Source organism: Bos mutus, chromosome 18 (assembly GCF_027580195.1).
Source record: "Bos mutus isolate GX-2022 chromosome 18, NWIPB_WYAK_1.1, whole genome shotgun sequence".
NCBI lineage: Eukaryota > Metazoa > Chordata > Mammalia > Artiodactyla > Bovidae > Bos > Bos mutus.
In genome coordinates, this window is record NC_091634.1 from 9,094,374 (window position 1) to 9,106,426 (window position 12,053).

At 47.6% G+C, this 12,053-nt stretch overlaps 1 protein-coding gene across 3 annotated transcripts in view; it reads left to right on the plus strand.

Annotated features, from left to right (window-relative positions):
* Positions 1–12,053, plus strand: part of PRKD2 (protein kinase D2) — a 32,709-nt gene that overhangs the window by 18,468 nt on the left and 2,188 nt on the right. For all 3 annotated transcript variants that reach the window (XM_070387468.1, XM_070387469.1, XM_070387470.1), the window contains 5 exons: positions 119–191; positions 863–969; positions 1,820–1,981; positions 5,818–5,916; positions 10,200–10,467. In XM_070387468.1, coding sequence (XP_070243569.1) covers positions 119–191; positions 863–969; positions 1,820–1,981; positions 5,818–5,916; positions 10,200–10,467 — 709 coding nt within the window. The remainder of the gene's footprint in view (positions 1–118; positions 192–862; positions 970–1,819; positions 1,982–5,817; positions 5,917–10,199; positions 10,468–12,053) is intronic.

Genomic DNA, 12,053 nt, shown 5'->3' on the forward strand with positions numbered 1-12,053 from the left:
CCGCCCCTACGCCCCCCCCCGCCCCCAAACCACCCCCTAGCTCTCCCACCCTCCCAGCTTCCTTGACCACCCCCCATCGCCAGGTGCACCTCTGACTTTCCCTCTCCCCACCCTGCAGGACATCGCCACTGTCTACCAGATCTTCCCAGATGAGGTCCTGGGCTCTGGCCAGTTTGGAGTGGTCTATGGCGGTAAGGATGTTTCAAGAGCCGACCTAGAAAGGCGTCCTGCGGGTTTCTGGGCCCCAGATCGCCCCCCTTTTTTTTTTAAATTATTTATTTATTTAGCTTCTCTGGGTTACGGCACACAGGATCTTTGATCTTCACGGTGGCATGTGGGATCTAGTTCCCTGACCAGGAATTGAACCCGGGCCCCTGCATTGGGAGCTTAGAGTCTTAGCCACTGGACCACCAGGGAAGTCCCCAGACCTCCCCTTCTGATTGGCCACATGCTCACCTCCTTTTCTAGTTGATTAAGAAAGCTGGATCCTGGGGGCAGATGCTTGCAGGCTCACGTTTTCTCACTTGGAAAGGCCAGTGACTTTCTCCCGTTATTAATAGGAAGGTAAACTCTGCCCTGATTGGCCACAGAGCTAGATGCTGGATTCTGATTGGTTACAAATCTAGTTTCTTATGTTATAGCGCCTCAGAGCTCTGACTTTACCTTCCTTCATTCTACCTTTATTCCTAGGGCGCCCCCCCCTACCCTTGACATCGCTCCTGGGGGCCCCTCAGAGCCCCCTTGGTGGCTTTTCATCCACCTCTGCCCAACTGTAGCTGTGTGTCACTAGTGGGGTCTTCCTCTTGCCAGGACTGGAAGGTCCTGCTCCTCTCATCCCCCTCCTCCCCTACCCTTTCCCCAGGGAAGCACCGGAAGACAGGCCGGGATGTGGCAGTAAAGGTCATCGACAAACTGCGTTTCCCCACCAAGCAGGAGAGCCAACTCCGGAACGAAGTGGCCATTCTGCAGGTGACCCCTGGAGTCTGTGGTCCCGCTCTGCCCCCATCCCCACCCTGCAAGGACTTGCCCTTCCCACTTTCTCCAGTCTGTGGGTGGTCAGGGAAGGCTTCCTAGAGGAGGCGGTATGCATGTTGAGACTGAAGGGGTGGTGTACGTATTCTTACAGAAGGACCAGCCTGTGCAAAGCTCCAGAGTTGAGAGGGAACACAAAGTCTTCTAGGAACTTGAAGGGGTTCAAGGTTACTAGATGGTTTATGTGAAGCAAGGTGGTAGGCGGTGAGGCTAGGGAACAGGGTGGGGTCCACCCTATGGGCTTTCTCCTGAGGGTGCTAGGGAGCCATGGAAAGATTCTGAGCAAAGAAGGGGACAGAGTCAGATGTGTGAACTTTAGAAAGATCCCACTGGCTGCTATTGGAGTGGAGGTGGAAGGTTTGTGGGGCTGGTGCCTGGAGCCCTGGGAGGAGGCTGGGTGGGGACCTGTGTGAACAGATGGGGTTCAGCTAGGCAAGGGTTGGGGAAGAGCCAGGAGGGCGGGGATTTAAAAGATACAGATGTACAAAGCTCCTTCCCATATCTTCAGGCTCCCTTCCCTCTTGCTCCCTCAACCCTGGGCCTTCACCACAATTTCATAATGTAAAGATCCTTCTGGACACCTGGTGGTGCGGGAGGGGTGGTCCTCTCTGGGGCTGTGGACACCCTTTCCCCTCCCCCACTGCCACCCCCAGGGGGGAATGGCCCTCCAGGGACATCCTCTTGTTTGTTGTCTGCCCACTCCTGTGGCTTGTCCTCTGGGGTCCCAAGCTCATGGGCGACCTGGGTCCTGACCCCCCTCCTCCCCACCCCACCTCACCCACCCCAGAGCCTGCGGCACCCAGGGATTGTCAATCTGGAATGTATGTTCGAGACCCCGGAGAAGGTGTTCGTGGTGATGGAGAAGCTGCACGGGGACATGCTGGAGATGATCCTCTCCAGCGAAAAGGGCCGGCTGCCTGAGCGCCTCACCAAGTTCCTCATCACCCAGGTGCGCATGCCCCGCCCACCGCCCGCCTCCCCAGCCTGGCTCCTCACCTGTCCTGCAAGACGCACCTGTGCTGTGTGCCCTGAAGGGCAGGCAGACATTGGGTGAGAATCATAATCGCAGATAAGAGAAAATGTAGTAATAGAGTAATAACGATCAGAAAAAGTATTAGAATGATACTTTTAAAATTATAATAGAATATGATAGAACAGTTAGTAGAATAACAGTAATAGAGTAATAACAATAGATACATAATAAGACAAGTTGAAAATAATAGAGCAGTAATAATAATATTATAGAAAATAACTATTATTTTTTATCTTTTATTACTTTATATAATGAGTCAGGCTCACTGGGCCTGACTTCACAAAGAAAAAGGGAAGGAGAGAGAAGCCTTTCTCTGGGGAGCTCATTCATTCATTTATTAAATGGTTCAGCAAACAGTGTCTGGCCCCATGTTGGGCAGTGTGAGGACACAGCGGTGACCTCGATAGCCCTGGGTCTGCACAGTGATCACCCGGAGTGGGCAGGGCTGAGATGGGGGTGCTGATAATGAGAATGATAAACAATGTGGTCACTAACTTTTATTGAGCCCTTACTGGATGCCAACCACTGTTTTAGTTCATGTAATCTTCCTAGCAACCCATGTGGTAGTGGTTATTACTACTCCCATTTTACTGCAGCTCAGAGACTTTAAGTAACTCACCCAGGGTCACACAGCTGGTGGGATTTAAACCTGGAAGCATGCTTTTACCGAGTAAAGTCAAACAGTGTCTTAGTCGCTCAGTCATGTCTGACTCTTTGCAACACTATGAACTGTATGTAGCCCACCAGGCTCCTCTGTCCATGGAATTCTCCAGGCAAGAATACTGGGGTGGGATGCCATTCCCTTCTCCAAAAGTCAAACTAATTTGTGTTATTTGTCTCTGTGTGTGCGTACATACATTTAAATTGATTTCACATCACATATAATACTGTTGTTCTGCTTCTTACTTTCTTCACTGTAATAGTGCTTCTGAAAGACCGTTCTATTTCAGTATGTAGTTAGCAGAACTGTCTCTTTGTCTTAATTGTATCCCATGACAATATCACTAAATTCTCCAGTTCCTGAGCATGTAGTTGGTTTCACTATCCCACTACTGCAAACAACAGCCTGTGAACATTTGTCTACAAACATTGATAGGCTCTGGTGGGAGGATTTCAATAGAACATGTTTCAAATAGTAGACTCCCAAGCCTAAGGAAATGTGCTTAAAATTTTTTTGAAAGGTGTTGCCCAGTTATTCTCTAAAACCTCTTTCAATCTTTGTTCTCACCAACAGAGTTTGAGGGTGTCTATTTTCTCAGTCCTTACTCTGGATAATATATTCACCAGTCCTTTTTTTTTTCCCTCAAGCCACATGGCTTGAGGGATTTTGGTTCCTGACCAGGGGTTGAACGTGGGCCACAGCAGTGAAAGTGCTGAGTCCTAGCCACTGGACTGCCAGGGAATTCCCAATATAATCACTAGGCTTAAAGGTGGAGAAATAATACTTCATATGGCTTCACTTGGTGGTTTAAAAATTACGAGTGAGGTTGAGCATATTTTCACACATTTATTGACCTGTGCTTTATGCACTCTTTGGCCATTTTTTTCAGTTGTATTATTCTTATTGAATTGTAAAGAGTTATTTGTATATGAAGGACCCTGGATCTTTGTTGCTTGTGTTATTCCCATCTTTTATCCCAGTATTTCTTTTCCTCTTCATTTTGTTTGTGGTGTTTACTTTCATTTTGGGGGTTTCACAGCCTTCTTGGAAAGATCTTCCCACCTGGCTGGGCCCACACTTAATTCTGGGACATGTTCTCTGTCGGGTGAAAAGTCTCCTGTGCTGGCTTCCTTTCTCCAGGCCCAGCACCCTTCCTCTCCCAAGCTGTCTGCCTTTGTCAGCCTGGCTTGTGGGGTGGGGATAGAAACTCACTGAGTCAGGCCCATCTCGACTTCAGGTGGGGAGAGGAAACTGCCTGCCTTCAGCAACTGAGGCAGTTTCTCTTTCATTCTGGTCTTTCATCTCTTTCTCTCTTTTTGTCTGTGCTCTTCTCTATCTTTCTCTCTCTCTGCAGATTTCTGCTTTTTGCCTCTTGCCTGCCCCACCCCAAGTCCTGGGCTAAGCCCTGTACCTCATGAACTTATAAACTTCACAACCATCTTTGAGGTAGGTATTACTATAATCTCCATTTTACAGATGAGGAAACTGAGGTTGAGGGGTTTCCTAGGTCTCGCCCAAGGTCATACAGGTACAAGGTCACACTGCCAGGTAGCAGTCTGGCCGAGGTTTGAACCTGGGTCTGTCCAGCTTCCCATCTACCCTCTTTGTTCACCATATTTACTAAGGGTTGGGAAAATCAGTAAACTGAAGCTATGTAGGAGAGGATGTCCATATATAGCTTTGGACCTCCAGTCTCTCTGTCTGTGGAGTGAGGAACTTGGACCTCAGCAGTAGCTTCCATATAGCATTTCCATACTCCAAAATCATCCAGTGAAAACAAGGAAAAAGCCCAAATATTTCAGTTCTAAGATATAAATTACAGCTTCATGCTTATGTCACACTTTTGACAATTTGACATTTTGTTTGAGTTGTGTAGAATCAAGGAAAATCGTGGCTTCCATAGATAAGTAGTTACAAATGGTAACGTTTTTATGTGGTTTTTTTTGGCATTTATTTATTTTTGGCTGTGCTGGATCTTCATTGCAGCCTGGCTTTTCTCTAGTTGTGGCGAGTGTGGGCTTCTCATTGCAGTGGCTTCTCTTCTTGTGGAGCGCAGGCTCTTGGGTTCAAGGGCTTCAGTAGTTGCGGCTCCTGGGCGCCAGAGACCAGGTTCAATAGTTGGGAGCAGGGGCTTAGTTGCTCTGCAGCATGTGCAGTCTTCCCAGATCAGAGAGTTAATCCATGTCTCCTGCATTAGCATATAGATTCTTTACCACTAAGCCACTAGGGAAGACCAACAGTTTTTTGTTTGTTTGTTTAAGTCAGCTCACCTTGCCATCATAGAATACTCTTAAATTAACAGCTACAGCAGGAAAAGTTTTATTTGAAACACTCACAGGAAGGTGTCCACTAACAGGCCATCACAAGAATAATAACCAAAACAACAATAATAATAATAGCTCACATGGAGTGCTTGCTGTGTGCCAGACACTGCCCTAAGCACTTCATATACCTCACTCAACTCACTTAAAGCTCACAGCAACCCATGAGGATGGTTTCTATTATTACCCCCATTTTACAGGTGAGAACACTGAGACCCAGAGAGGTAAAGTGACTTGCTGTAGGCATCAGGCTAGTAAGTGTGGAGCCAGGTTTGCTACCTTGATAAGGCTGGCTCTCAAACCCACCTAACACCCACTTAACACCCCACCTCTTAAGGGTGTTATGTTTGATTTATGTCATATTGGTATTGTTTGTAATTGTTTAGTATTTCAGGTTTTTAATCCGTGAAAAAATATTTTTTTAAAAATGGAATCACACAACAGCACCTCCTTGAAACCGCTGCATTATTCATAGCTCTTTTCCAGCAGGATCTGCATGTCAAAGGGTGTCAGGATCTTCCCAAACCCCTGCTCCAGTTCAGTCTCCCTAGAATTATATGTCCAACTTCTGTCTTTGACTGAAATGGTTCTGGGGTTCTGAGCTTCTTCTTTGGTGCTCCAATGCCTTCCCTGGTCCGGGGCGGGGGGTGGAGTTGGGGGGCGGGTGCTGGTGATGGCATGGATGGGGTTTGGAGGGCTGGCTGCTGAAGGCAGAATCTCACAGCAGGGACTCTTCTAACTTTTTTACTGGTGCCATCTCCTCCCCTCAGATTCTGGTGGCTTTGAGACACCTTCACTTCAAGAATATCGTCCACTGTGACTTGAAACCAGAAAACGTGTTGCTGTCATCAGCTGACCCATTTCCTCAGGTCAGAAATGTCCCCTCCTTATTTGGGGAAGTCCATCTAACACTAACGGTGGGTCGGGACTGTGTTAATCAAGATAATTAATCAGCCACAGAGACCCAAGATAATGGCTTAAGTGAGACAGAGGCTTGCTTCTCACTCATGGAGGGACCAGCATAATCATTTTGAGGGTGAAAAAGCAGTGCAATGGTGTTGGGACCACAGCTCCTGCTGTCTTGTTCTGGCCTTTCTATGGCGTTGCCTGGTCTTCATGGTTCATGTTGTGCCGCTGCTGCCCCGCCTCCCAATGTAAAAGGACAATGCGGGGGAGGAAAGAAACGGGGTAGAAGAAACGGATGCATCCTTTTCCTTCCCTAAGGTAATACTATGAACGTGCACGGGGCACGCCTCACATTCCATTGGCCATAACTTGATCACGTGGGGCTTTCAAAAGGACGCTGGGAAATGTAGTTTTCATTCTGAGCGGGCGAGTGGCTCATTAAAAATCCGGAATTTTTATTAAGAGGAGAAGCAGAGAACAGATCGGAGAAGGCAATGGCACCCCACTCCAGTACTCTTGCCTGGAAAATCCCATGGATGGAGGAGCCTGGAAGGCTGCAGTCCATGGGGTCGCTGAGGGTCGGACACGACTGAGCGACTTCACTTTCACTTCTCACTTTCATGCATTGGAGAAGGAAATGGCAACCCACTCCAGTGTTCTTGCCTGGAGAATCCCAGGGACGGGGGAGCCTGGTGGGCTGCCGTCTATGGGGTCACACAGAGTCGGACACGACTGAAGTGACTTAGCAATAGCAATAGAGAACAGATATTGGAGGGGAGCGACTGGTAATTTCTTCTGTGGGTCTCTTAGGAAAACAGTTTTTTGGTGTTCTTCTTTGTTTGTTTTTAATATTTATTTATTTATTTGGCTGCTCCTGGTCTTAGTTGCCACACGTGGGATCTTCGATCTTCCCTTTCATATGTGAGATCTTTTTTAGTTGCAGCATGTGGGATCTAGTTCCCTGACCAGGGATCAAACCCAGGCCCCTTGCATTGGGAACGTAGCCTCTTAGCCACTGGGCCACCAGGGAGGTCCCAGGAAAACAATTTTGATGAGCCTCTGACTGGTTGGATGAGCATCCCCTTGGGGCAAAGCCCGATTGAGCAAGGGTGATGATTGTAACAGCTCCAGTTGATTGGGTGCCCACTGTGGTTAAGGGCCTTTAGCTACAGGTTCTCATTTAGCCCCTCCACATCCCTGTGAAGTTTTTGCTTCCTTATCTCTCTTTTGTGATTATTTCATTTCATTTTAAAAGTTCATTTTGGTCATCAACTAAAAATTATTGTGTGCCTACTATGTGCCAAGCTGCATGCTGGAGCATTAGGAACTGTAGTAAGTAGAGACATCCCCATCTGCATGCCCACTGGTTTACAACTGGGGCTGATTTTGCACCCCAGGGGATATTTGACAACATTGGAGACATTTTTGGTTGTCACAAGCTGTTTGAGGGGGAGCGTTACTACTGGCATGGAGGGATTGCTGAGCATCTGACAGTGCACAGGATAGCCCCAAAATACAAGACTGTCTTTCCCTAATGTCAGTAGTGCAGAGTATGAGAAACTCTAACTTACAGCAGGAATATCCACTAGAAATATAATGGACTGGGACTTATTTCCCTGGTGGTTCAGTGGCTAAGACTCTGTGCTCCCAAAGCAGGGGGCCGGGATTCGATCCCTGGTCAGGAAACTAGATCCCACATGATACAACCAATAGTTCACAGGTCACAACCAGAGATCCCATAGAAATTAAATTTTATTAATTTATAAAGATAAATTAATAAAAAGAAATATAATGTGATCTCCTATCTATAATTTTACATTTTCTAGTAAGCCACATTTTTTAAAAACTGAAGAGAAACTGGTGAAATTAATTTTGCTAATATACTTTATTCTAGTATATCTAAATATTACCATTTCAACACGTAATCAACCACATAAACATTATTAATGAAATATTCTTTCTTTTCCTACTAAGTCTTCCAAATCTGGTGTGTATTTTACACTTAAAGTAAATCTCAATTTGGGTAATAAATTTCTATGAGAAATACTTGATTTTGCACTTAGATTTCAGAAAGTTAACAGTTGGGAAAGTAAGTTGACACACCCAAGTTGTTCCAAGCTTATTTAAAAATTATCCAATAAAAACATCTAGGACCCCCTTTAAAATATAAATTAATTAAAATTAAATAAAAAATAGTTTCTCAGTTGCACTTGCCACATTCAGGTGCTCTGCAGCCACATGTGGCCACCATACTGGACAGCAAAGCTCAAAAAGGAAAGATGAAATATTGGTCAAATTGTCACAAGAATGTAATTATATCTGTGATGAGTTCTGTGACACAGTTCTATGAGCTCAAACTGTGTAGCCCAGTGGAAGGTCAGAGAAAATTTATCTGAAGAAAGAGTAGGTTTTTTGGGGGGAGGGGACAAGTGTTCTAGTCAGTGGGAGCAGCCTGTGCAAAGGCCCTGTGGTGTACTTAAAAAAAAAAAGTTTTATTGAGATATAATGTGCATACTATACAATTTACCACTTTATACAATTTAGTGGTTTTTAGGGTATTCAGAGTTGTGCAACCATCACCATGATCAATTTTGGAACATTTTCATAACCACAAAAGAAACCTCATACTTCTAGCCAACATCCTCCAATTGCACCATCCCCCTACCCACAACAACTAATCTACTTTATGTGGATTTGTCAGAGCATTTTATGTAAATGGAATAAACAAACACTTCTGTGTGTGTGTGTGTGTGTGTGTGTGTGTGTGTGTGTGTGCTCAGTAGCTTCAGTCGTGTCCAACTCTTTGCAACCCCATGGGCTATAGCCCACCAGGCTCCTCTGTCCCTGGGATTCTCCAGGCAAGAATACTGGAGTGCGTTGCCATGCCCTCCTCCAGGGGATCTTCCTGACCCAGGCATTGAACCTGGTTTCCTGCACTGCAGGCAGATTCTTTACCATCTGAACCACCAGGGAAGCCCATTATACATGGCCATAAAAAGAAGTAAACTACTGACACATGCTGTAACATAAATGAACCTTGAAAACAAATAAGAAAAAGAAGCCAGTCACAAAGGATGGCATATTATATTATTGTATGTTCCATATTGTGTATTTCATGTGTACATATATGGAATATACAATAATAATATGTCATTATTTGTGGCTGGCTTCTTTCCCTTAATGTTTTCAAGGTTCATTTATGTTATAGCATGTGTCAGTACTTCACTTCTTTTTATGTCCATTTAATATTCCATCATAAGATAGGTAGAAAAGGGTGGATCTTAGAAAAGTAAAAGATTATAAGGTCTGTTAAAAGGGCAAAGGATCCTAGGAAAAGGCTGTCAGATTTGGGTCAGGGGTTGGGGTGTGGCTGTTTTTGAATGCAATAGAGGCTTGGGGCAATAGTGAGCCAGAGGAGGGTTTTGAGTAGGGGAGGGGCAGTATACAAATAGAGGTGGCAGCTGCCTATGGACTGGTAGGCAGCAGACAGGACCTTGAACCCAGACTTGCTGGCTCTGAAGCCTATCCATGACCCTAGACTGCCTCCAACAAGGGCAAGGTAGGTTCACACCTATTACCATGGATGCGGTGCTTAGCTGTTTACATGCTGGGTGCCCTTTAATCCCCAGGGAAGCCTGATCCGCAGCTGCTGTTAACATCCTCAACCCGGATGACAAAAACGGGGCTTTGAGAACTTCTGTCCCTCAGCTGAGATCCCCGAGGCTCTCTCTACGCCCGCCGCTGCTCCTATCATTTTCCCATGTATTTACTCTTTCAATTCACACAGCTACCCTTTAAGGTAGGGACTGTTAGCATCGCCATGGTGCAAAAGAGGAGACAGAGGCAGAAGAAGGTTGAGACCTGTTTGACGTGACAGAGGGATGGCAGCAGGGAGCCTTTACGGAGCCTCACTGCAGGTCGCGCATTTATTGTCCTGTGAGCTTTAGATGGATGAAACCCATATAATCCTCACGACAGCCCTTTGAGATAGGCGCTGGTACGATCCTCCTCCTCGTACAGATGAATAAATGGAGGCCCAGAGAGAGGAAGCCCCCTGCCCAGGGTCACCCAGCTAGCTAGTGAGCAGAGGAGCCTGGATTCGAACCAGCATTCGATTTTGTCTGGAATGCCGAATTTGTCTGGAATACCGAATTTGTCTGGAATACCGTAGTGGCGGTACGCTTGCGCAGAGGTGGGAGGCATGCCCTCCATACGCCCTGAGACCCTCTACCCCTCGCCTCCGCAGGTGAAGCTGTGCGACTTCGGCTTCGCGCGCATCATCGGCGAGAAGTCGTTCCGGCGCTCGGTGGTGGGCACGCCGGCCTACCTGGCGCCCGAGGTGCTGCTCAACCAGGGCTACAACCGCTCGCTGGACATGTGGTCGGTGGGCGTGATCATGTACGTCAGCCTCAGCGGCACGTTCCCCTTCAACGAGGACGAGGACATCAAAGACCAGATCCAGAATGCTGCATTCATGTACCCGGCCTGCCCTTGGAGCTGCATCTCGTCGGGAGGTGCGGGGCTAGCTTGACTCCTGGACGCAGGCGAAGGGCGGGGCCCCGTGGAGAGGGCGTGGTGGGGATAATGGGCGGGGCCGCCCTGAGAAGGCCAGTGGCCATGAGGGTGGAGCCTAGTGAAGGGCCTAGAGCACCCGGAAGACCCTGTTTAAGGGAGGCACTGAGACCTGGAACTTTGGGGGAGGGACTCAGCACGTGTAGGAAACTAGGGTCCGAGGCCTCAGACCTAAACTAGGTTATGCGAGTTGGAAAGGAAGTGCCCTAGAAACACTAAGACACTTGCCACCTTGGAGGCTATTAATACTTGGCTTGTCTAGGGCGAGACCAGGAGAAGGACTAGACCCGAGAAAGTCAAAGGGCTGGGGTGGCCAGGAGAAAGAACAGGTCCTTCCAAGGTGTTGGCTGGAGCCTGAAGTCTTTGGGGTTGTGACCTCAAAAGGATTAACCCTGCAGAAGCAGTGGCGCCAGGGGGCAGGGTTGAGGAACAAGGGCTTGGCTAATTTGCCGGGTCCTGGGGCCTTGACTGGGATGAAGATGGGCCTGGGCCCTGGGATTAGATCCAGTGATGGAGGGAGCTGATTTAGAGGCTTAGCTAGAGAAGGGGCAGGGCTTCCCTGGTGGCTTAGGTGGTAAAGAATCTGCCTCCAGTGTGGAAGACTTGGGTTCGATCCCTGGGTTGGGAAGATACCCTGGAGAAGGGAATGGCAACCCACTCCAGTATTCTGTCCTGGGAAATCCCATGGACAGAGGATCCTGGTGGATGGGCTACAGTCCATGGGGTTACAAAGAGTCAGACATGACTGAGTGACTAACACTTTCACTAGAGGAGGGGCAGGGCCATGAGGGTTTCTGCAGACTTCTAAGGGAAGGACTGATCCTGAAACCAAAGTCAGGCCTGGAATCTGGGAGCATGTGGAGGTCAGGAGAAGAATGGGGCTATGGGGGTCAGGGCTAGGGGGCAGGACAGAGGTGGACATTGGGAACTCTGCATGTAGGGGCTTTGGCATCGTGGCCTGGTGGTGGTGATGGTCTTTGTGATGCTCCTGCCGACTTGGAGACAGGTCTGGAAAATTTAACTCCTGAGGGCCCCCAGCTTTGGGGCAAAGCCAGGTGTGAGGGTGAGCCAAGGGCGAGGCTAAGATACTGGGATGTGTGAAGATGCCTTAAATGAGTTAGAACAAAGGGCAGGTTCTGAAACCAGAAGCTCAGGAAGACAGAAGTGTGGGAGGGAGGTTAGTTAAAAAGACAAGCATTTGCGAGTTCCCTGGTGGTCTAGTCATTAAGATTCAGTGGTTTCACTGCCATGGCCAGGGTTTAATCCCTGGTCAGGGAACTGAGATTCCAAAAGACATAAGGTGCAGAGAAAAAAAAAAAAAACCAAGCTCATCCATAAGAGTTTCTTCAACAAGTATGTGTTGAGTGTCTACTTTGTGCCTAGTACTCACTGTCCTAGGTTCTGGGAATACTGGAATCAGTTGGAGAGAAGGGATCATGAAAGAAGGTTGCCCAGTGATCTGTGAAGAGGAGGGGGAGGGGCATAGAGGGTGTGACCTCATGCAGCAGGCAAAGGGGGTTTCTCAGTG